A 22,255-nucleotide genomic window follows, 5' to 3' on the forward strand; every position below is an offset into this window, starting at 1 on the left:
CTCTTTATACCTGACCCAGACGTTCTTCCAAACTTTACGTTCACTGTTAATTAAGCTGGCATGGTCTAGGTTAAGCAACCAAGGATTGGCTGTGATATACTGACAAAACCATAGAGTCAAGGGGGCTTTGGAGCTCCGGACCTGCATTTATATTACCTATGTGCACAGGCGCACTTTGCTCACTACTGGATCCATCTGCCAAAATACACCATGTGGCAGCAGAAAGCAACAGTGCCTATCCCATTCCGCTCAAAGCTGTGATACTACATATACACACTGGTGTCCCATACAATAAAAAATTAATACCATACATTGTACTAGGCAGGCATGGAGGGGGTACTTGGGCGGAGGGCGTGGGCGGAGCCACGTTATGCACCAGCCCTAGCATTAGAACATCACCCGGCAATCTCGGTGACAAGAGAACCTGGATCCCTAACTGTTCTGGGGGGTGCAGGATTGAGAACACTGGGCGTACCTGGGAGGAACCTTTGTCACACTGGTGGACCTAAAGAGTGTTGGTGAGGTGGTCCCACTACTAACATTTGATTACAGTAGGCTTCGAGCAGCGCTCCGAAGTTTATAGCCACAGTTTCCTGCAGAACCAAAAGCTTTGGGGACACTCCACTATTGCTCACGAGCCACATACGTAGGCACTTAATTACACAATTGTATAATGTGTCCCAAGTGGATAGTCGGCCGATACGAACAGGACCGCTTGACACCACACTTGCTACTACGCTTAGTACAGAGGACTAGGACTTTTGTTGTACACTCACAGGCAAATTAACTAATCAAATTGTAACCTCATAATCATACATTTTAAATATCTACACCAAATATACTATATCCTGGGTCAGTAATGCAATTTTGGTCTCCAAGAGGAGGCGATCTGTGTTCGATGTGGGACGCCATCAGCTGGTTTCTTGCAATTAGCATGGCGCTGCTCCCTAGTCAATCAATTCTGGGAACAAGTAACACACACTCACAGCAATAATGATGGAGAAAATAGAATGTGCCCCTCAGATATGTTTATTAGATCTTGTTAAAGATCTTCAGCCTACCAATCGTAAATTAACGACCAAAGCACGACTGCTTGCAAAACGGAGAGTTTCACTACACTGGAGAAAAAAATTATTTCCGAAGCACCGGCACTGGTTTAAAGGCAGAGCATATTGTCGGGATCAACTTGAACACTATGCTGAAGAGCTACCTCGTGCATCTCGACCAAAAGATATATAGGGTCCCTTCACCACATACTTGCTAACAAGGAAAGATGAAATGTGAAACATATTGTTTCTCTAACTGATACCAGGAATAAGAAATAGGCACTGTACTACTTGTTAACTCAATGTGTACTGATGTTGCTCATGTAAAAGTGATGAATGTCGCTAAAGAACAAGTTACTTACCTTTGGTAACGATATATCTGTGAGACATATATTAAATATAGATTCCTTACCTTGGAATTACCCCCAGGCTGGATCCGGAGAACTTTTTTCGTAGCAGTACCCCTGCGCATCGATAGGTGGTGGCGGTCGTCACCACGTTAGTCGTCGGCGTCGTGGTCGCCGGGATGACGTCGCGGTATCTACTTAGACGCAGCCCTCACGCACTGACATCAGTTCTTTACACAACATTCAACGCCAGAAGCGCAGAGTCATGCAAGACACTGACCACTGGTGCACAAAACAATGGCCCTGGAAGGAAGTCCTTAACCCTAGAAGTCAGTTCGTAGAAAGGGGAGGACGGTTAGGGTGGTAAGGAATCTATAACTAATGAACAAGTTACTTACCTTCGGTAACGCTTCTTCTGGTGGATACAGTATCTGCCTGTGGATTCCTCACCTTGTGAATATCCCCCTGCGTCAGCAACGTTCGGAAAATTCTTTTGTAGCATGCAGGCGTGGACGACGTCACTGGAGCACGGCATCGCGCGCTACTCCGACTGACGTCACTGACTCCTTATTAGGCCTACGTCGGCGTGATGACATCAGTCCCGCCCTTTTTTACATGCCTTCGAGGCACTCGGACGGACCAATGATAGTAGACATATACATAAACAATGTACGCAGTACATAATTTCCCAAAATACACACATAGTGTGAAGATAATGCATGAAAAACACCATATATAACACAGGCAGAGGCTGTATCCACCAGAAAAAGCGTTACCGAAGGTAAGTAACTTGTTCTTCTGATGGATACATCTGCCAGTGGATTCCTCACCTTGTGAATAGATTCCCACAGCAGTCGCCACTCCCAGAGGAGGGTGTCCACTCTTCTATACCAGAAAATCTTGAACAGAGCGCGCAAAATGGCCATCCCTCCTCACCTCGCTATCCAAGCAGTAATGCTTTGCAAAAGTGTGGAGGGAAGCCCATGTCGCTGCTCTACAAATGTCCTCTACAGGTACACCTCTAGACAAAGCAGATGTTGATGACTTTGCTCTAGTAGAATGAGCCCTTATAACCTCTGGAGGGTCCTTACCAGCCAGGGCGTAACAGATTTTGATGCATAGTATGATCCATCTTGAGAGTGTGCGCTTGTGCACAGCTCTTCCTTTTTTGCAGCCAGCAAATCCAACAAAGAGCTGGTCATCCACTCGATAGTCTTTGGTCCTATCAAGATAAAGGCTCACCGCCCTTTTGGGGTCCAGACGGTGAAGTCGCTCCTCCTCCTTGGAAAGGTGAGGGGGAGGATAGCAGGTGGTAATGGACTGTCCTAGATGGAAGGGAGTTACCACCTTAGGCTGAAAAGCAGCCCTGGTCCTAAGAACCATTCGTTCAGCATGAATGGTCAAGAACGGGGGCTTCGAACTAAGAGCTTGAAGCTCACTTACCCTCCTTGCCGAGGTAATTGCGACAAGAAAAACTGTCTTAAAAACAAAAGTCTCAAAGGACACCTGTGAAGAGGTTCAAACGGAGAACCCATCAAATATGTAAGAACCTAATTCAAATGCCATTGAGTTACAATAAAGGGAGTAGGAGGAAACTTATTTGTTAAACCCTTTAAAAATCTAAATACAACAGGAGATTTAAACAAAGATGGTTGATCTGGTAAACAGATAAAAGCCGATAAAGCTGATAGATATCCTTTTACCGTAGCCACAGCTAAACCTTACTGCGCCAATTAAAGAGCAAATTGAAGTATTTCTGACAAACGAGCTCTCAAAGGATCAACAGAATTCTCCCCACACCAGGATACAAATTTAGACCACCTATAAGAATAGATGGACTTGGTGGAGTCACGCCTAGCCGATAGAATGACATCCACCACATCAGGTGGGAGAGAAAAGGAATTCAGGTTGCCCCGTTCAATCTCCAGGCATGAAGGTGTAAGGTCTGGAGGTGGGGGTGTAGAACCTGCCCCTGCGACTGCGAGAGGAGGTCTGCCCTGAGAGGGAGACGGAGAGGAGGGCACGAGGAGAGGTGGAGAAGATCTGTGTACCACACCCTTCTTAGCCAATCCGGGGCGACCAATATAACTTGGGCCCGGTCTTGGCGAATCTTCCTCAGAACCCGAGGAATCAAGGGTATGGGAGGAAACGTGTAAAGGAGTTGTGAGTCCTAACTCAACTGAAACGCGTCCCCCAAGGCTCCCTGCATCGGAAACTGGAGGCTGCAGAATGACGGGCAGTGAGCATTCTCGCGAGTGGCAAACAGGTCCACCTGAGAAGTCCCCCACGTCCGAAAGACATGACTAACTACCTCTGGATGAAGCCTCCACTCGTGGTCGGCTGAGAACTGCCGACTGAGATTGTCTGCATGCACGTTCAGTACTCCGGCCAGATGATTTGCCACCAGACAAATCTGATGTACCTGAACCCAGGACCAGAGACGCAGAGCCTCTCTGCAGAGACACTGCGACCCCACCCCTCTCTGTTTGTTGATATACCACATCGCGGTGGTGTTGTCCGTCAGGACCTGAACTGACCGACCGCGAAGGGAAGGGAGGAAGGCCTTGAGTGCCAGACGTATCGCCCGCAATTCCAGAAGGTTGATGTGAAGCAACCTTTCCTCTGGAGACCAAAGACCCTTGATCTCCCGATCCCCCAGATGAGCACCCCACCCTAGAGTGGATGCATCCGTTATCACTGTGGGCACCGAGGGAGGAGTTTGAAAAGGCTTTCATTGAGACAGATTGCCTTCCACTCCCCACCAAGACAGATCCGCCGCAGCCTCTCTGGAGATCCTCACTGACTCCCCGAGATCCCCTTGGTGTTGATACCACTGCCTGCGGAGGCACCACTGGAGTGCCCTCAAGTGCCAGCGTGCATGGTTGACCAACAGAATGCAAGAAGCCATCAGACCGAGCCGACAAAGGACCTTCAGGACTGGAACAACCGCTCCATTGTAAAATAAAGGAATAATTTCCTGTATGTCGTGAATCCTTTGAGGAGGAGGGAATGCACGACATACAGTTGTGTCCAGTACCACACCTATGAACAGGTTGCGCTGGGAGGGCACCAGGTGAGATTTGGGTACATTTATCGAAAAACCTAACCTTTGCAACAACTGAGTTGTCTCTTGCAGATGATGGAGCACTATCTCTGGAGATTCTGCTTTGATCAGCCAATCGTCCAGATAAGGGAAAACTGGAATCCCTGACCTACTGAGATGTGCAGCCACCACAGCCATCACCTTGGTGAAGACTCGATGCGCAGTAGTAAGATCAAACGGTAGAACCGCAAACTGGTAGTGTTGCGATCCCTCCGTGAAGCGGAGATACTATCTGTGCGACTTCAGAATGGGTATATGGAAATAAGCATCCTGCAAGTCCATCGACACCATCCAGTCTTCTTCCAGCAGTGCTTGAAGAACCTGCGCAAGGGTGAGCATCTTGAACTTCTCCTGCTTCAGGTAAAGGTTCAAGATCCTGAGATCCAGGATTGGACGAAGTCTGCCATCCTTTTCGGGGATCAGGAAATACCGGGAGTAGCATCCCTGACCCCTTTCCTGCTCTGGAACCACCTCTATCGCACCCTTTTTTAACAATGTCTGTACCTCTTCCTGTAGGAGCAAAAGGTGGTCCTCCGAGCAAAAACCTTGGCAAGGAGGGTAATTTGGGGGAAACTCCCGAAAGGGAAGAGCATACCCATTCTCTACGAGATTGAGAACCCAAAGATCTGATGTAACCGATTCCTAATCCCGTAGAAAATAAGTAAGCCGACCCCCCACAGGACCCGCATGATCCGGAATGGTGGATCTAGGGCTGCTTTGCTGTTGTAGGTGGGGGGTGGGTAGAAGAGGAGGAAGTGGAGGAGGAGGAGGCTTGACGTCCATGAGAACAACCCCTTTGTCTGCCTCTGTAGGACCTGTATAAAGGATTTTGCTGCTGCTGTTGCTGCTGGGTCTGCTTATAGGTACAAAAATTAGACTTTCCAAAACCCTTGTATCTTTTGGCAACAGAGCCTCTAGTTTGCAAACCCAAAGATCTTGCCGTTGCTCTGCTATCCTTAAACCTTTCCAAGGCAGCATCAGCTTTCTTTCCGAAAAGGCCTGTGCCATCATAAGGCAAATCCATCAGAGCAGCCTGAACATCCGCACAAAACTCAGAAGTCTTTAGCCAAGCAGCCCTTCTGGTGGCGATCGAAGACCCCATGATCCTAGCCACTGAATCTGCTGTGTCCATACCACTTTGTATGACCTGCCGAGCTGCAGCCTGCGTGTCAGATACCACTTCATTAAAGTTCTTTCTATCCTCCTCAGGAAGCTTAGGAGATAGCTCTTTCACCGTATCCATCAAAGCATGGATATATCTGCCCTGCAAAACAAGTAGCATTTGTCGACTTTAGGGCCATACTGCCTGACGAAAACACTTTTTTTGCATTCTGATCCTGCTTCTTAGAGTCTTTATCTCCAGGAACCTGGGGAAAAGCACCTGCAGATCTTTTCGAGCAAGCAGCTTGAACCACCAAACTCTCTGGCAAAGGATGAGAGGCTAAGAATTCAGGATCTCCAGGCGCAACTCTGTAGCGCCTTGCCACCGACTTTGAAACTGCAGGAGCAGTAAGAGGTTTACTCCATACCTCCAATATGGGATCAGTAAGAGCCTCAGTAAATGGAAGTGGCTCAACCACAGAAGATGGAGAACTTCAGTAAGAATGTTCGATTTGTACTCCACAGATGGCAAAGTCAAATTTAAGAGTTCTGCAACCTTCTTAATTACCACATGGTAAGGCGCCACATCCTTAGAAGGAGCATCAGATACCGTGGGCAATCCCCATTCTGGTGAAAATTCTAGACCACTTGCATCATGCAACTCTTCAAAATAATCCTCCTGATCCTGAAGCTTGCCCTCTTCAATTTCAGCTTCTCCATAATTTCTCTCCTCCAAAAGGCGCTGCGCTCTACGCCTCGACCACTCCATTCGAACCGACGTCGTCGGATCCGGTAACGACTCCGATGGAGCCGAAGCTGGCGTCAAATGAGGAGCTGGAGACGGAGCTGCCTTCGAATGTGAAGCTGGAACCGGCGTCGAACCTCGATTTGAATCACGAGGTCGCTCCGGAGCCGTTGAAGCCGTGCACGGAGTCGATGACCTCGGAGGCGCCGATAGAAGCCATGGTGGAGTCGGCGTCGGCATAAACGGCAGGAAAGGAGCCGGAGCATAGGCCTGCGGCACACCCAGATTGTAAGCTAATGGATCCATGGGACCAGCCGGTCACCAGTGGGGTACATTGCTCTCGCATATACGCCATACATGGCGTTCAGAAAATGCGAAGGGTCCTGACCAGGACCAGAAAATTGAGGGTACGAACCCACCGGCTGCTCCTGAGGAGGCTGCACCGGATTGGACTCCTCCTGTACCTCTTGTTCTTTGGGATGATGTACCGGAGTCGTCGAACCCTGAGGAACTTCTTCTACTTCATGCTCCGAAGACTGATATGGATCCGGAGACGGATTCGATGCCGGAGTAGGCTCACGAGATTGTAAAGGCGTGGCCTCACCTTCAGGATTACGAACTGGAGAGGGAGATATCATGCCCTTACTATGTTTTCGTGAAGTTGACTTCTTTTTCGAGTCCGACTCCCTGCTGGAATGATGTCTCGAACTGTGCTTCTTTCTCCTATGCTTCTTTTTCGATGAACCAGAAGCATGACCCGAAGCAGACTTCGAAGCCGACCTCGACCGGGACCTCGAGCTCGAGCGTCTCGATCTTGACCTCGAAGCTCTCTCGGTATCCTTACCCTTCAATTTGGCAACAAGCAGTTTTGCCTCTCGTTCCCGAAGAGCCTTTGGGTTCCTTTTAAAGCAGGATCGACAACCTTTGACGTCATGATCCAAACCCAGACACCATAAACAGTCACCATGAGGATCGGTAATGGACATCATCCTTCCACACGTATCGCATGGTTTAAATCCCGTCTTCCTCGATGACATCTCGACCGAAGACCGCAACACCAAACAGATACAGAAACCAGAAATCCACAAAAGTAACAAAGTTACTATCCGTAAAACAGAAGATCCCAAGAAACCGTTAGCGTCGACGACGCGGAAAAAAGGGAACTGATGTCATCACGCTGACGTGGGCCTAATAAGGAGTCAGTGACGTCAGTCGGAGTCGTACGCGATGCCGTGCTCCTGTGACGTCGTCCACGCCGCTTGCTACAAAAGAAAACGTTGCTGACGCAGGGGGATATTCACAAGGTGAGGAATCCACTGGCAGATGTATCCATCAGAAATATGTCGCTTACAGATATATCGTTACCAAAGGTAAGTAACTTGTTCATCTGAAAGAGACTCTTAGATATAGATCCTTACCTTAGAATAGATACCCCAGCAATATCAACCCCGGAGGAGGGTCTACGAACTAAGTTCACACCATGAAGTCCAGGAGAACAGAAAGGCCAAAAAAGCTGTCTCTCCGGACTTGAGAATCCAAGAATAATGTTTGGTAAACGTGTGCAGAGACTTCCACGTGGCTGCCTAGCAGATGTCATGAAGGGGAACTCCACGTGCCAAAGCAGTAGTGGCTGCAGTCGCCCTGGAGGAATGGGTGCGCAGTCTTACTGGAGGCTCCTTCTTTGCCAAAGAGTAACACATTTTTATTCAAAGAACGATCCACCGAGAGATGGTCCGTTTTTGCACGGCCCAACCTTTTTTGACGCCCACATAGCCAACAAAGAGTTGGTCATCCACCTGGAATAGTCTTGTGCGATCCAGATAGAAAGATAGCGCATGTTTTGGATCCAGACGGTGGAGCCCCTCTTCCTTGTTTGAAGGATGCGGAAAGAATGTGGGCAAAGTGATTGTTTGACAATTGTGGAAAGAAGTAACCACTTTGGGAAGAAAGGAAGGTCAGGTTCTTAAGACAACCTTGTCCAGATGAACAGCAAGAAAAGGAGGCTTAGAGGACAGAGCCTGAAGCTCACTCACCCTGCGAGCAGAGGTGATGGCCACTAGGAAAGCAGTCTTTAAAGTTAAACGTCTGAGAGGACAGTTATGTAGTTGTTCGAAAGGAGCGCACATAAGGTATGTCAGAACTTAGTTCAAGTCCCACTGAGGCATTACGAAAGGAATAGTAGGAAAGAGGTAAGTAATGCCCTTAAGAAACCTATTTACAACAGGGGACTTGAAAAGAGAAGGCTGATCAAGCAGCCGAAGAAAGGCTGAGATGGCTGAAAGATAGCCCTTAAGTGTGCCCAGAGCAGAGCCCTGCTGGGCCAAAGAGAGGAGGAACAAAAGAACTTTAGAAAGAGGGGCAGAGAGGGGGTCCACAGCCTTTACTGTGCACCATGCCACAAATTTGTTCCATCTACAGGCGTATACCATCTTAGACAGGGAATACCTGGCTGCCAAGATAACATTACATACTTCGGGGTGAAGGTCAAAAGTGGTCAACTGTCGCCGTTCAATCTCCACGCAAGGAGGTGGAGGCTCGACAGGTTCGGGTGGAGGATCGTCCTGCGCTGCTGCTACAGAAGATCCTCCCGAAGAGGCAGTCGGATCAGAGGATCGATGGCCAGATCTAACAGCTAGGGATACCAGACTCTTTGTGCCCAATCCGGAGCCACAAGAATGACCTGGGGTCTGTCGCGCTTGATCTTCTTCAGCACTCTGGGCAGAAGTGGTATAGGCGTATAGAAGACCGCAACTCCACTCGCAACGAAAAGCGTCGCCGAGCGAGTGCCGCCTTGGAAATTCCAAAGCGCAGAACTGCTGACATTGTGTATTCTCTTCGGTGGCGAATAGATCTAACCAAGCCTCTAACCACCAAGAGACCTTGCACCACCTCCGAGAGAAGACGCCATTCGTGATCCATCATGCACCTGCGGCTGAGTTCTTGTGCCCTGGGGTTCAGTGACCCTGCCAGGTGTTGAACCACCAGGGATATGCACTGATGTTCCAGCCATGTCCAGAGGTGAAGAGCCTCTTGACATAGGGTCCACGACTCCACCCGCCCTGTTTGTTGCAGTACCACATGGCGGTGGTGTTGTCTGAACACCTGCACTACTCTTCCCTGAACAGAGGGAAGGAATGCTTGGATTGCAAGACGAATTGCCCAGAGCTCCAGAAGGTTGATGTGGAGCTCGGACTCCGCCGGAAACCAGAGGCCTCTGATCTCCGGCTCCCCCAAGTGGCTGCCCCATCCCAGAAGTGATGCATCTGTCACCACTGTGAAATCTGGTTGGGGAAGGGAGAGTGATCTGCCGTTGACCCAATCCTGGTTCATTAGCCACCACTGCAATTGGCGTGCAGTGCCCTCCAAGATCTGGACGCAATCGGAAAGATTCCCCTGATGCTGAGCCCACTGGAACCTCAGGTCGCACTGCAGAGCCCGCATATGCCACCTGGCATGATCCACCAGCAGGATGCAGGAGGCCCAGAAGTCCCTGAGGTCTAAGATAGGACGCAGTCCTTTGTCCTTCTTGGGTACCAGAAAGTAGTGGGAATAGCAACCATGACCTACTTCTGGCACAGGGGCGCGCTCTTTGGCTCCCTTGGCCAAGAGAGCAGCAACTTCCTGGCGGAGAAGGGCCAAATGATCCTCTGACATGTGATGGAATTGAGGTGGCATGGATGGAGGGGTAGTCTTGAAGGGGAGGAAGTAGCCCCTTCGGACTATCTGCAAAACCCACCTGTCTGACATGATGTTTTGCCAGTGGTAATGGTGAATCCTGCCGCCCACTGGCAACTGGTGGCCCTGCAGGGTCGGACTAGGAAGGTTTGGAAGCTGCTGCACAGGGGGCACTGGTGGACTGGCCAGCCCGCTGGCCCCCTGACACACGAGGCTGGGTTCCACGTCCCCGGCCACGCAGTGGCTGAACAGTTTATGCAGGGCTGTGACCCTGGGCGGAACTTGGTGGGGCACCCCTTCAGTAGCCAAGAAAGGGGCAAAAAGCAGACTGCGCAGGCCGGGTGGTAGCGAGGCCTAAGGATCCGGCCATAGCCCTAGAATACTTAAAGCGCTTGAGTGGGCTGTATGCTTTGTCGCCAAACAGGCGACCGCCATCAAAGGGCATGTCCAAAGGAGTGGATTGGACATCGCCTGAAAAGCCTGTGGATCTCAGCCAGGAGTACCGTCTCAGGGCTACATAACTGGAAATCGTCCTGCCTAGCAAGTCCGCGGTGTCCAACCCACACCAAATGGCAAACTTGGCGGCATCTCTACCATCGGCACGGGAGAGAGTTGCCCGGGCCTCCTCCGGGCACTGTGGCAGCACCTGCGCAATGGAGTCCCACACAGTGTGGGTGTTTTGGCCCAACAGACATACGGTGTTCACCGACGACAGCTGGCGGAAGAAAACATCTTTTTTCCAAAATGGTACCACTTTTTGGATTCCCTATCTGGAGGAGCAGAAGGGAATGCGCCCTTGGATGTAAAGACTTGGACCACCAAGCTCTCAGGAGTAGGGTGTTGGGAGAGGAGAATGGGGTCGCCCGGGGCAATCATCCTATCCACAGGAACCCGTGCTGGGCTTGGACCATGTGCCCAGAAGGATGTCTGTGAGGGCCTCATTGAACGGCAGCAGGGGCTCTGAAGAGGTCACTGCCGGTTGAAGCATCTCGGTCAGGAGGTTTGTCCTGACTGTCACCGTAGGAAGCTCGAGGTTTAAGGTTCAGCCGCCCTATGCAACACCACTGCGTAAGATGCACCCTCCTCCGTAGCCACAGCAGGTGGAGAAAACATACCAGGGTCTCGTGAGGTGTCCAGACCACTGGCATCACCCAACTCCTCTCTTCAGTCAGGTTCATCCAACTGGTCTGCAAGAGGGTCCACAGACCCCTATCAGTCTTCCTCATCCTCACCTGGTTGCCACTCAGAGCTATAGGGAACCCCAGGATAGAACAGGGGCACAAAAGTACCCTTCGGCGTAGAGCGATGTCGGTCCGGCTTCATGTCCATGTCCCGGTGGAGGCCGGGGTTGACGTCACATGGGGACACAACCGGCATCGGAGGTGGCGTCATCGGAAGTGACGCCGGAGGAGGTATTGTGAGGTCGACCGGCGCAGATCCGGATCCAGGCCTGGATCCTTGGGGCTCCTCAGCGCCGGGTTTGAAGGCCTAGAGCCCCCAACCGAGTCCGCGGGGGCCCAAAGGCGTGTCAGTAGTGTTGGGATGCCCAAAGATGGAGTGAAGGGCTTCGTAAAAGCTACGAAGTGCAGGGGTACTGCTACGAAAGAATTCTACAGATCCAGTGTGACGCCTGGGGGTAATTCTAAGGTGAGGAATCTATACCTAATAGTCTCTTTCAGATTTAATTAATTTGTACCTCAAAATGCAACAACATAATTATATTAATTTAACTAAGCATTTCCTGACACCACTGCTGATATTGCCACATCAGTCCTTGCATGCTCCCTCCCATGCACTCTGCTCTAACTCCTTCTAGATGTTTTTTAGGTCAGCTTAAAGACAACATTTTAAAAGAGACACAATGCATTATCACGTGCTCCTCTTAAACCCTGCCAACCAAACTTTTTGAAGCAGCTGACAGTAAATCCTTTAAGGAAGGTGTATGCAACTCCAAATCTGACATCAATCCTACGAGCTCTCCTGCTGGCTTGACAAGATGCTATCTTCTATAATACGGTAGTACCAAGGCCAACAGAAAAAATGTAAGAACCTTTATAACAAATGCCAAGACAGACAATTCACAAATGGAGAAACTAATGTGCTTGGTGGATTAAGCTGTGTGCTACTCTTCTCAAGGATATACTGCTTTGACTGATAGCACGTTCAGTGCACAGACAGGTATCAGCTGGTGAGTTTACAGACAAGTATCATTTAGTGAGTACATACATACAAATACCTACACAATCCAGGCCCAGAATACCTGAAGAGCCACATACATTTTGACCACCCCACCAGACACCTATGCTTTGCCTCACTTGCACGCATTCCCCGCATCCGCAAAAGCAAAACGGGAGGACGCTTATTCTCCTACATCACACCTAAGATGTAGAATGACTTCCCTCAACACACCAGAGCCTCCTCCTCACATCTGGATTTCTGCAAGAAGCTGAAGATCTGGCTCTTCATATAAGCACCTTGAGGAGTAAACACCTACCTACTTGCGCAATCACCTGGCTACCCTCTTGGGTGATTAGTGTGCTATAAAAATCATTATAACATAACTGCTTGTCAACCATTACTTTGAGTCTGGTGGTGATAAATACTGTGTCTGCACATGCAGGTGGATGCAATGGTGGTGACTCTTTACACATTCTGCCTGTTACCCCTAACCCTCGTGCTCACTGTATGTTATTACCGTATACATATATCGAAGTCCACAGACGGCACAGAAAAAAAACTGTAGAAGCCTTACAGGCCCAATGGGGACTAAACGTGGTGGCTATAAATATACAATCTAACTGAGATATTCTCATGCATTTCGCCAATAATTTAACACCTTCTAAGACAGTCCTGCAACCAAGGCTTAGCTCAGCAAGCAGCACAGGGATAAATGGGCTTATAGCATCCAAGCGAGTATCAAGCACAAAGGGGAGCTATTGCAGCCATCAATCAAAAGCAAATGAAATGAAAAAGGTTAGCAGCCCAGTCCATAATATTATGGAATCCTCCGATATCTTCAGGAGGTGAATCCGAAGGGTTGAGGTGGCAGTGAAGGTGTTTGCGCTATGTAATCATCCCACTCATCTGCTGGTGGAGAGGGGTCTGGAAGCTCACCTTCTTCATGTTCCTCTTCCGACGTAGTAGGGTCGTCTCTGGGAGGAGGAGGAAGTATGGGAGCTGGTGCCATTACCGGAGTGGCCGGAGGTGGAGGCATTGGTGTTTGCGGAGTTTCCTGTGGAGGAGGTATAACAACATCCTCCTGAGGAGGAAACCTTCGTTTATAGTCCACCAACATGCTCTGAAGATCCAAATATTGCTGGTACTGCACTGGAGGGGCAGAATAGTAATGGTAGTATTGCTCCTCCTCGTCATATTTGTCATCATCCTCCTGATACTTAACGTGTAACTCTGAAGGACTACGTGCAGCTCTAAACTGACCCTCATCATCAGAGTCCTCAACGTCTAACAGATGGCTAGGAAGAAGAGGAGACATTTTTGGTGTCCTAAAGTGCTGTTGTACTGGTTGCTGAAATGGTGTTAATGGACCAGTATAACATACTGGATATGCCTTTTCGTTGATGGTGAAATGTTCGTCGTCGACGGTACTGTCACAGTCATTGGAAATGCAGTCGCCACATTTTGAATCGACGACGATAACGACGGTAGTGTCATCGTCGATGTCTTCTTCGTCGACGGCTTCACTGACAGGCTCGTCGACAACGTGGTCTTGATTCTCGTCGACGACAAGGGCAGCGTCAACAGAATAGAACCTCCAGAACTCACCGTTGATGTGGTAAGCGCCGTCGACGAGGTACTAACTGTGGTCATTGTTGAGGTGGGAACAGGCGTCGATTGTGAACCTGCGCCCGATGAAGACTTGTGGCCGCCTTTACCCTTAGAATGTCTGAGGAGATTTTAGGTTGTTTCTCCTTTTTAAGAGATTCTTTAGGCGCTTGAGAGGTTTTAGATTGCTTCTTCCTCTTCTCAACCTGACCCTCAGGCGACCTGGGCCTCTTGAGTGACATAGAGGACGTGTCACTGTCCACATCAGAAGACGCACATTGCTTTTCTTCAGCCAAAGTAGAAGCCTTCCTTCTCTATCCCTCAAGGTCTTCGTGGAGAAGGTGTGGCAAATTTTACAATGCTTTGCCTCATGGCTGGGATAGAGGCAGTAGATACACTCTTTATGTGCATCATCTACATGCACCCTCTTCTTCCCACAGGATTTACAGGCTCTGAATAATCCCTTTTTATCAGACATTCTTCTAAAAGAAATCCAAAAGAGACTTATCTGCAAAATTTGAAGTAAACTTATCAGAGCTCAGGGAGACTCCCTTACACTACGAAGTGCAGTGAAAATCTGAGTGACTCAGCCTCTCTTGGGAAGGTTCTAGAGGGTGCTGGGAGCTGATTGGCTGAGTTTTCAGTTTGGTCCTTTTTAGGTCTCGGCGAGCGTAGGCTGCGCTTGCGCAGTCTCGCTGGCGAGATTTTATGTTTTTTAGTACGGAGGGTAAACGAGCTAGCTCTTCTCCATTGGCTGGCTTCCTAAACGGCGGCCAGCCATTGGAGAATAGCTGTGTCCGTCACTTTAAGCCCCGTCCGTTTCGGATTGAGGGGCGTGTTTTTTGCTGTCCTTTCTCTTTGTGACGTCTTCAGTCACTCAACAAAAAACCCGCCCCCCAGTCTGAAAAGGACAGAGCTTAACCGCAGCTGCTGCCATACTTTATTGACTTCCCCCTATTTTCCCCTGTACTTGTCTCATTTCCTGTTTTCCTATCTCGTTGCCATCCTTTCTTTTGTTGATTTCCCCTCTCCATATTTGCAATATTTTTCTCGTTCTGTCTATCCCATTCCCACTGCCTTCATTCTCCCTCCATCCCAGGCCGTCCCTTCCTTTAGCAACGCACCATCCTCAACACTTATCTCGCTGCCCGTCCCCGCCCCCTCAGATCATCGCCTAATCAGCTGCCGCCAAGGCCACGGAGTGACAAGTAGGCGGTGTTTTGACGCCACGCGTCGGGTCTGCCTGAGCTGCACTGCAACCGAGCGTCAGACTTGCCGGAGCGCGGCGGGTGGGTTCGAGTCAGCGGGTGCGCTGGACTGACGGGCAGGGGGCCGGCGGGAGGCAGCAGATTACAGCCTCCGAGGGGGCGCAAGCCAAGAGACACTGCACGAGGCGCTGCCCCCGGCACGCGTAGGAGGACAGCGGCGGCGACATTCCTTGGCCCGAGCGACTCCAGCCGGGCAGTGGGCTCCGCAGCAATGGAGCTGCCCGCTGCCGGTAAGCACCTCTTTGCTGTGGAAAGCATCGAAAAAAGCGGGTCCGCAAGGTGAGTCTCCGGATATTTATTTTAGGTGTGGAGCGTGATCGGTGGGGTGGTGATGGGGCAGGTGCAAGGAGGTCATTGGCGCCGTTCCCGAAGGGAGTTGTGACTCTGCTTTTAACAGTAAAATACGAACCAGCAATAGCTGCCCTGTGCAGTTGTGGCGCTATACAGCACTTACTGCCTCCATAGTCCCAGAGGCTATTTGTGGGCTACCTGGGGAACGACAGGGCGCATAAAGGGGTGTGGTGTACAGAGTGACTTGTTTTCGGGGGAAGGAGGGTGTGTGCAATACATGGGGGATCCAGCCGGCATAGCGAGAACGAGGACAGGGAGAAAGTTCTACTGAGCATAGGCGCTGCAGAGGGTTTCCATGGGATGCCCCAAGGGCTTTCAAGTGTTCAGAGGATAGGTCGATGATTTGGGATGCAAACGTTCTGGCCTGTTGACAGAAAACTCTGGGGTGCACGCATGTTCCAACGACACTGAGGTTAAGGTACAAACTGTGGGGTACCACCTCGACAGGATGTGTGTGTGTTTGTGTGTGGCTCTGTCTGTGTATGTGGCTCTGTCTGTGTGTGTGTGGATCTGTCTGTGTGTGTGTGTGGCTCTGTCTGTGTGTGTGTGGCTCTGTCTGTGTGTGTGTGTGGCTCTGTCTGTGTGTGTGTGTGTGGCTCTGTCTGTGTGTGTGTGGCTCTGTCTGTGTATGTGTGGCTCTGTCTGTGTGTGTGTGGCTCTGTCTGTGTGTGTGTGGCTCTGTCTGTGTGTGTGGCTCTGTCTGTGTGTGTGGCTCTGTGTATGTGGCTCTGTGTGTGGGTGCAAATGCAATAGGTCTCGCATTTGCGAGAGATTAAGCTATTGACATTGTAAATGACAATGCCATTTATTTATATGTTTTAAAAACAAAAATAATGTCATGAGCAATGCCAATAGCTCTAACTTTAACAAAGACGAGACCATTGCATTGTAAATGCTTGTAAAAGGAGACTAATAGGCTATAGAAAAAGATGGTTGCTACCATAATATCCTATGGAAAGGTACTATCTAGTTATTTATGTACCGTGGGACTCCCACTACGACGACAAGGAATCATTCAGGCATGTGAATCTATGAAAGATACCCCAATACTGGAAAACTGTAGAAGCCTTAAAGGCCCAATGGGGACTAAGCGTGGTGGCTACAAATATACAATCTCACTGAGATATTCTCATGCATTTCACCACTAATTTAACACCTTCTAAGACAGTCCTGCAAACAATGCTCAGCTCAGCCAGCAGCACAGGGATAAATGGGCACATAGCATCCAAGCGAGTACCAAGCACAAAGGTGAGCTATTGCAGCCATCAGTCAAAAGCTCTTAAGTTGGAGGACACTGCATCAAGGAACCCTAAGTCATATTAACTATGTCTACTTGGCTCTCCTCCGTGCATAGAAAAAATGTCAAATAAAAAAAGTAGTACTGATCGAAGAAGGGCGTATGGAGCTATGCAATACTGTTTTAAAACTCTTTGCAAGTAATAAATAAAACATCTGAGGCCACACTTACCAGAGTATTTAAGTCTGATATTAAAACATACCAAAGGTCTGTTACATTTGTTGAATAATTATTATGGAGTTAATGGAAGGGGATCAAAGGACCAAAAGTAAGAATGAGTCAAGTTTTAGAATTTGTGCTTGATATTGAACGTAGCTGGCAATCTTTGCACCTCCCTTTCGTTCTGAGTTTACCACTATTGCAAGCAGGAAAACTTTTCTGGCAAAAAAACCAAAACAAGCAAACGAAAAAAAAAACATTACAAAATAATTTTCTCCCAGAAACATTTGTGCAACACAATTCTTTTGCTAAAGGTGGGGGTTTTTTCTGCAACGTTTTTCTCTCACAAGTTTGTTAGCAGAGGTTGCCACTATTCGGTTTTAAACTTTGCAAACTTCATAAAGAGATAAGTAACAATCAAGTTTGTAGCTGTTTTCAAGACAGCTTACTCTTAGGCAGCAAGTATGTTACTGCAGACATGAGTAGGGAAAAACACCACAAAGAAAAGGCAAATGAGTACGTTCTATAAGAGAAAGACCCAAAACAAATGCACTGATCTCTGCATTTTTCAGTTTGACTCAAAATGAACAGAACTTAGAAACTGAGGTGAGACGGTGCATGGGAAACATGGGTCTCCTTTGTGCTGCTGGACTAATAAGATTGTCACTGTAGAGGGGGTCTCTTGTCTCCGCATCAATATAGAGACTTCACATAAACAAAGAAGTAAAGTAGATCCACTTCATTTTGTCAAGTGATTGATAGGGAGAGCATTAAAACTGATGGAACGTATTCCTTGGTAATACAAAATCAATCTATTTAATAGCTTTCCATCATGAATACTCATAAGAAAAACTAATGAATGAATAACTGTTAGCACTGAACTTACTTGGTTCTGCATCTTTACAGGGATGTAAACATTCATGTCCAAATCTAGGTATGTCAATGTGACTATATTCAGAACCTACTCTTGGCCCATGTCGGTATGGCGGAGGATAAAAGCTATCTGCAAAACACACAAACACAGAAATGGATGTACTAATTTATATTTTGTTCATATAAGATAATTCACCTACACATGCCTGTCCTGTCACAAAGTTTTAGGGGATACAGTCTACAGGTCCCTCTAATTTCAAAAACACACAAACACAGAAATGGATGTACTAATTTATATTTTGTTCATATAAGGTAATTCACCTACACATGCCTGTCCTGTCACAAAGTTTTAGGGGATACAGCCTACAGGTCCCTCTAATTTCAAATACAAGCACTTGTGTTTAGCATATGTTTTACCATAAAACATGCACTAAGCAATAGGGTACTGGGACCATTGGTGTCAGCATAAAGAACATGATGGAAGACTTTCAGAATTTGTTTAGGGAGAAAAAAGCAGTCGTCTTACCGATATCACACTCATCTTCCCTGTAATAACCATTTTCCTCACATTTTAATGGAATGTATTTTGTTTTTAAGCACTGCTCATCCTTGTGATGCCGTTCGTCGTCATAATTTCGGTGATCTTTAATAAGAGGTCCAAAATATCCTAGATGATGACCATCTGTGATAAGAGCACTCTTCTCTGGTCCAGAGTAGGAAGCTAGCTTTGTAAGGTGATCCGAGTCACCACTATAGTCCTCATATTTTCTCTCATGCCTTTTCCTTTTTTTCTTTTTCTTTTTGTATCTGTGGTTGTCGGAGTCAGAGAAAGCTGAAGATTCATCCGAGTCAGTATATCTGAAGGAAAGAAGAAGCATAGTTTTTGGCTCGTTTAATTTCAAGCTTAGAAGTTAACACTGGATTTCCACTGTATAATAGTACGAGCAACTGATCTACATTTCTATTGACCTCCCTATTTTGTCTTTTTCTATTGCACACTGTGTATGGCTTTACAAATTTCAAACGTTTATCAAAATTCGACATACTCAACACACAACTGATCTCTTGCATTTAGAAATGCATATTAATTAACAAATCATATGGAGCTCTATGTAGAGAGAACCAATCTCAGCAACTGTGAAGTCAATGTAACAGGGGAGAAAAGTCAATATGAAAAGTATTGCAGCAAATTCAGTATGTGCGCATGTTAGCCAAGGTACAAACAACAATAAAAAGAGCGAGCACTGAGAGACCACCAGTGGGCAGGGGTAGAGGAAAGGGGCTTAGGTACTGTCACCAGAGTAGAACTAGGGCTTGGCAGATACTCGGGCAAATAGTTAACCATTGTAACAAGTATCTCCTGCTACTCATGGACGCCTAAAAACCAGATAATGCTGCGAGCTCACTGCAATGCAAGGTCCTCTTCTTTAGACTTTGACCTCACAGGGGTGGTGAGGTGAGCAAACAAGGCTTTCTCCTGGTAGAGTTATGTTGGTTTGAACAAACAAGTTACTTACCTTTGGTAATGATGTATCTGTAAGAGACATATGTTAGTTATAGATTCCTTATCCTAGAATTAGCCCCAGGCGTCAGACTGGATACAGAGAATTTTTCTCTTAGCAGTACCCCTGCGTGTCGGTAGGTGGCATCAGTCAACTCTGCGTCCGTCGCCAGCGTCGTGTTCGCTGGGATGATGTTGTGATGTCTACTTAGACGCCGCCCCTGGGCGCTGACACTGCTTTTTTCATGCCAGAAGTGCAGAGCCATGCAAGGCACTGACCACTGGTACACATAACTATGACCCTGGAAGGGAGTCCCTATCCCTAGAATTCAGTTCCCAGAAAGGGGAGGATGGGTGAGGCGGTAAGGAATCTATTGCTAATATATGTCTCTTACAGATACATCGTTACAGAAGGTAAGTAACTTGTTCATCTGAAAGAGACCATTAGTTATAGATACCTAACCCCGAAAGTGGGTCTGCAAACTAAGTTCACACTAGAAAGTCCTGGAGTACACAACAGCCATAAAAGCCATCTCTCAGACTTGGCTATCCAGGCAATAATGTTTGGTGAACGGGTGCAAGGGTGCCCACTGGCTGCCTGGCAGATGTCAATGAGCAGAACTTCAAGTCCCAAAGCAGTAGAGGCTACCGTCGCCCTGGTAAAATGGGTCGTGGTCTCACTGGAGGTTCCTTTTTCGCCAATGAATAGCAGATTTTAATGAATAGGACAACCCATCGAGAGATGGTGCGTTTTTGTAAGGCTAGACCTTTCTTGGCACCCACATAACCAACGAAGGGTTGATCGTCCACCGGGAAATCTTTTGTGTGGTCAAGGTAGAGGGACAGTGCACACTTTGGGTCCAGACGGTGGAGTCTCTCCTCCTCTTTGGAAGAGTGCGGAGACAGGAAGAAGGTGGGCAGTGATGGTCTGACCTATGTGGAAAGAGAAGAGGTAACCACTTTGGGTAGAAAAGAGGGGCCTAGTGCGAAGGACCACTTTGTCCAGATGGACTGCAAGAAAAGGAGGCTTTGAGGATAGAGCCTGAAGCTCTCTCACCCTGCAAGCACAGGTGAAGGCGAACAGGAAGGCAGTCTTCAAAGTAAGAAGTCGAAGAGGTCAGTTATGTAGTGGCTCGAAGGGAGCACACATAAGGTAAGTAAGGACAAGATTCAAGTCCCCATTGGGGCATTACGAAAGAAGAAGGAGGAAAGATAGGAGTAATGCCCTTTACAAATCTATTTGCAATAGGGGACTTGAAAAGAGAAGGCTGATCGGGAAGGTGAAGAAAGGCAGATATGGCCGAGAGGTAGCCTTTAAGAGTGCCCAAGGCAGAGACCTGCTGGGCTAAATAAAGGATGAACATGAAGACCTCAGAAAGCGGGGCAGAAAGGGGATCCGCAGCCTTTGCTGTGCACCATGCCACAAACGTGTTCCATCTACAGGCAAATAAAGTTTTAGTGGAGGGACGCCTGGCTGCCAAAATGACATTACAGACTTCGGGAGGAAGGTCAAAAGCTGCCAACTGTCGCCACCCAATCTCCACGCAAGGAGGAGGAGGCTGGACAGGTTCAGGTGGAGGTCCATCCCCTGCTGCTGCAACAGAAAATCCTCCCGAAGAGGCAGTCTGATTGGAGGATCAATGGCCATGCTCAAGAGCTTGGGGTACCAGACTCTTTGTGTCCAGTCCGGGGCTACAAGAATGACTTGGGCCCAGTCGCGCTTGATCTCCTTCAGCACTCTGGACAGAAGTGGTACAGGCGTAAAGGAGGCCTGAGCTCCACTCGAGATGAAAAGCGTCTCCCAAATTCCAGAGTGTAAAACTGCTGACATTGCGCATTCTGGGAGGTGGAGAACACATCTAACACTAAGGCTCTCCCCACTGATGAAGAGACCCTGCACCACCTGTGAATGGAGAGGCTATTTGTGATCCGCTAGGCATCTGCGGCTAAATTTGTCCACCCTGGTGTTCAGAGTGCCCGTCTGGTGTTGAACCACCAGGGATAAGCCCTGATGTTAAAGCCATGTCCAGAGGCGCAGGGCTTCTTGACAAAGGGTTCACAACTCCTCCCCGTTGTGTGTGAATTTGGCATGTTGATGGTGCATCCCGAGTGAAGAAGGTTCGTCGTCGTATGGAACTGGGTGACAACTGCCCTAGGGCTAGCCTGCCAATCATTGAAGTAGGGAACCACTGGGATCTCCAACCTCGAATGTGAGCAGCAACCACCACCATCTCTTTCATGAGAACCCAAGGGGAACTGGTAAGTCCAAAAGGCAGCACAGCAAACTGAAATCTCGGAGCCCACTGTGAACCACAGATGACGCCTGTGGGCCTCCAAGTTGGGGACAGGAAAAAAGGCATCCAGAAGGTCCAATGTTACCATCCGGTCTTCAGGGTCCTGGGCAGATACGAGCTGGGCAATGGTGAGTATCTTGAACTTGTTCTTTTTTTAGAAAGGCGTTGAGAGGGCAAAGATCTAGAATAGGACGGAGACACAGAAAGTGGTAGAAGTAACAACCACCACCTACTTGTGGTGTCGGAACCCTCTTAATGGCTCCTCTGGCCAAAAGAGCCTGCAGCTCTTGATGTAAAAAGGACAGATGATTCTCCAACAGTTGTTCTACAGACATGGTATTGGAGGTGGTGGTGTCTCAAGGAATGGAAGTGTTTACCTTGTTGCACAATCTATAAAACCACTTGTCCGAGGTGACCGCTTGCCATGCCGGTATAAAGTCCTGTATGATGTCTCTCCTACAGGGTAGCTGCGTGCCGGGAAGGGCGCACTAAAGAGGTTTAGTGGGGGCAGCAGTGGGAGGGGTGGAGGAGTGGGCAGCTTGGTGCTCTTGCTCTTCACGCTACCATTGGGAGCCTCTATGTCGGCAACAAAATGGCTTGGAAGCCTGCTGGCCTTGCAGATATGGATGATATTGGTGAGATGAACAAGTTACATACCTTCGGTAGCGCTTTTTCTGGTGGATACAGTATCTGCCTGTGGATTCCTCTACCG

The 22,255-nt window shown here is 48.4% G+C and overlaps 1 protein-coding gene across 4 annotated transcripts in view; it reads right to left on the bottom strand.

The window, feature by feature from the left end:
- Positions 1–22,255, bottom strand: part of USP42 (ubiquitin specific peptidase 42) — a 525,507-nt gene that overhangs the window by 45,188 nt on the left and 458,064 nt on the right. For all 4 annotated transcript variants that reach the window (XM_078665145.1, XM_078665143.1, XM_078665146.1 and 1 more), the window contains exons 16-17: positions 18,275–18,606; positions 17,762–17,878 (exon numbers count right to left, since the gene is read on the bottom strand). In XM_078665145.1, the coding sequence (XP_078521271.1) occupies positions 17,762–17,878; positions 18,275–18,606 (449 nt within the window). The remainder of the gene's footprint in view (positions 1–17,761; positions 17,879–18,274; positions 18,607–22,255) is intronic.

The sequence above is a fragment of the Lissotriton helveticus genome, chromosome 10 (genome assembly GCF_964261635.1).
Source record: "Lissotriton helveticus chromosome 10, aLisHel1.1, whole genome shotgun sequence".
NCBI lineage: Eukaryota > Metazoa > Chordata > Amphibia > Caudata > Salamandridae > Lissotriton > Lissotriton helveticus.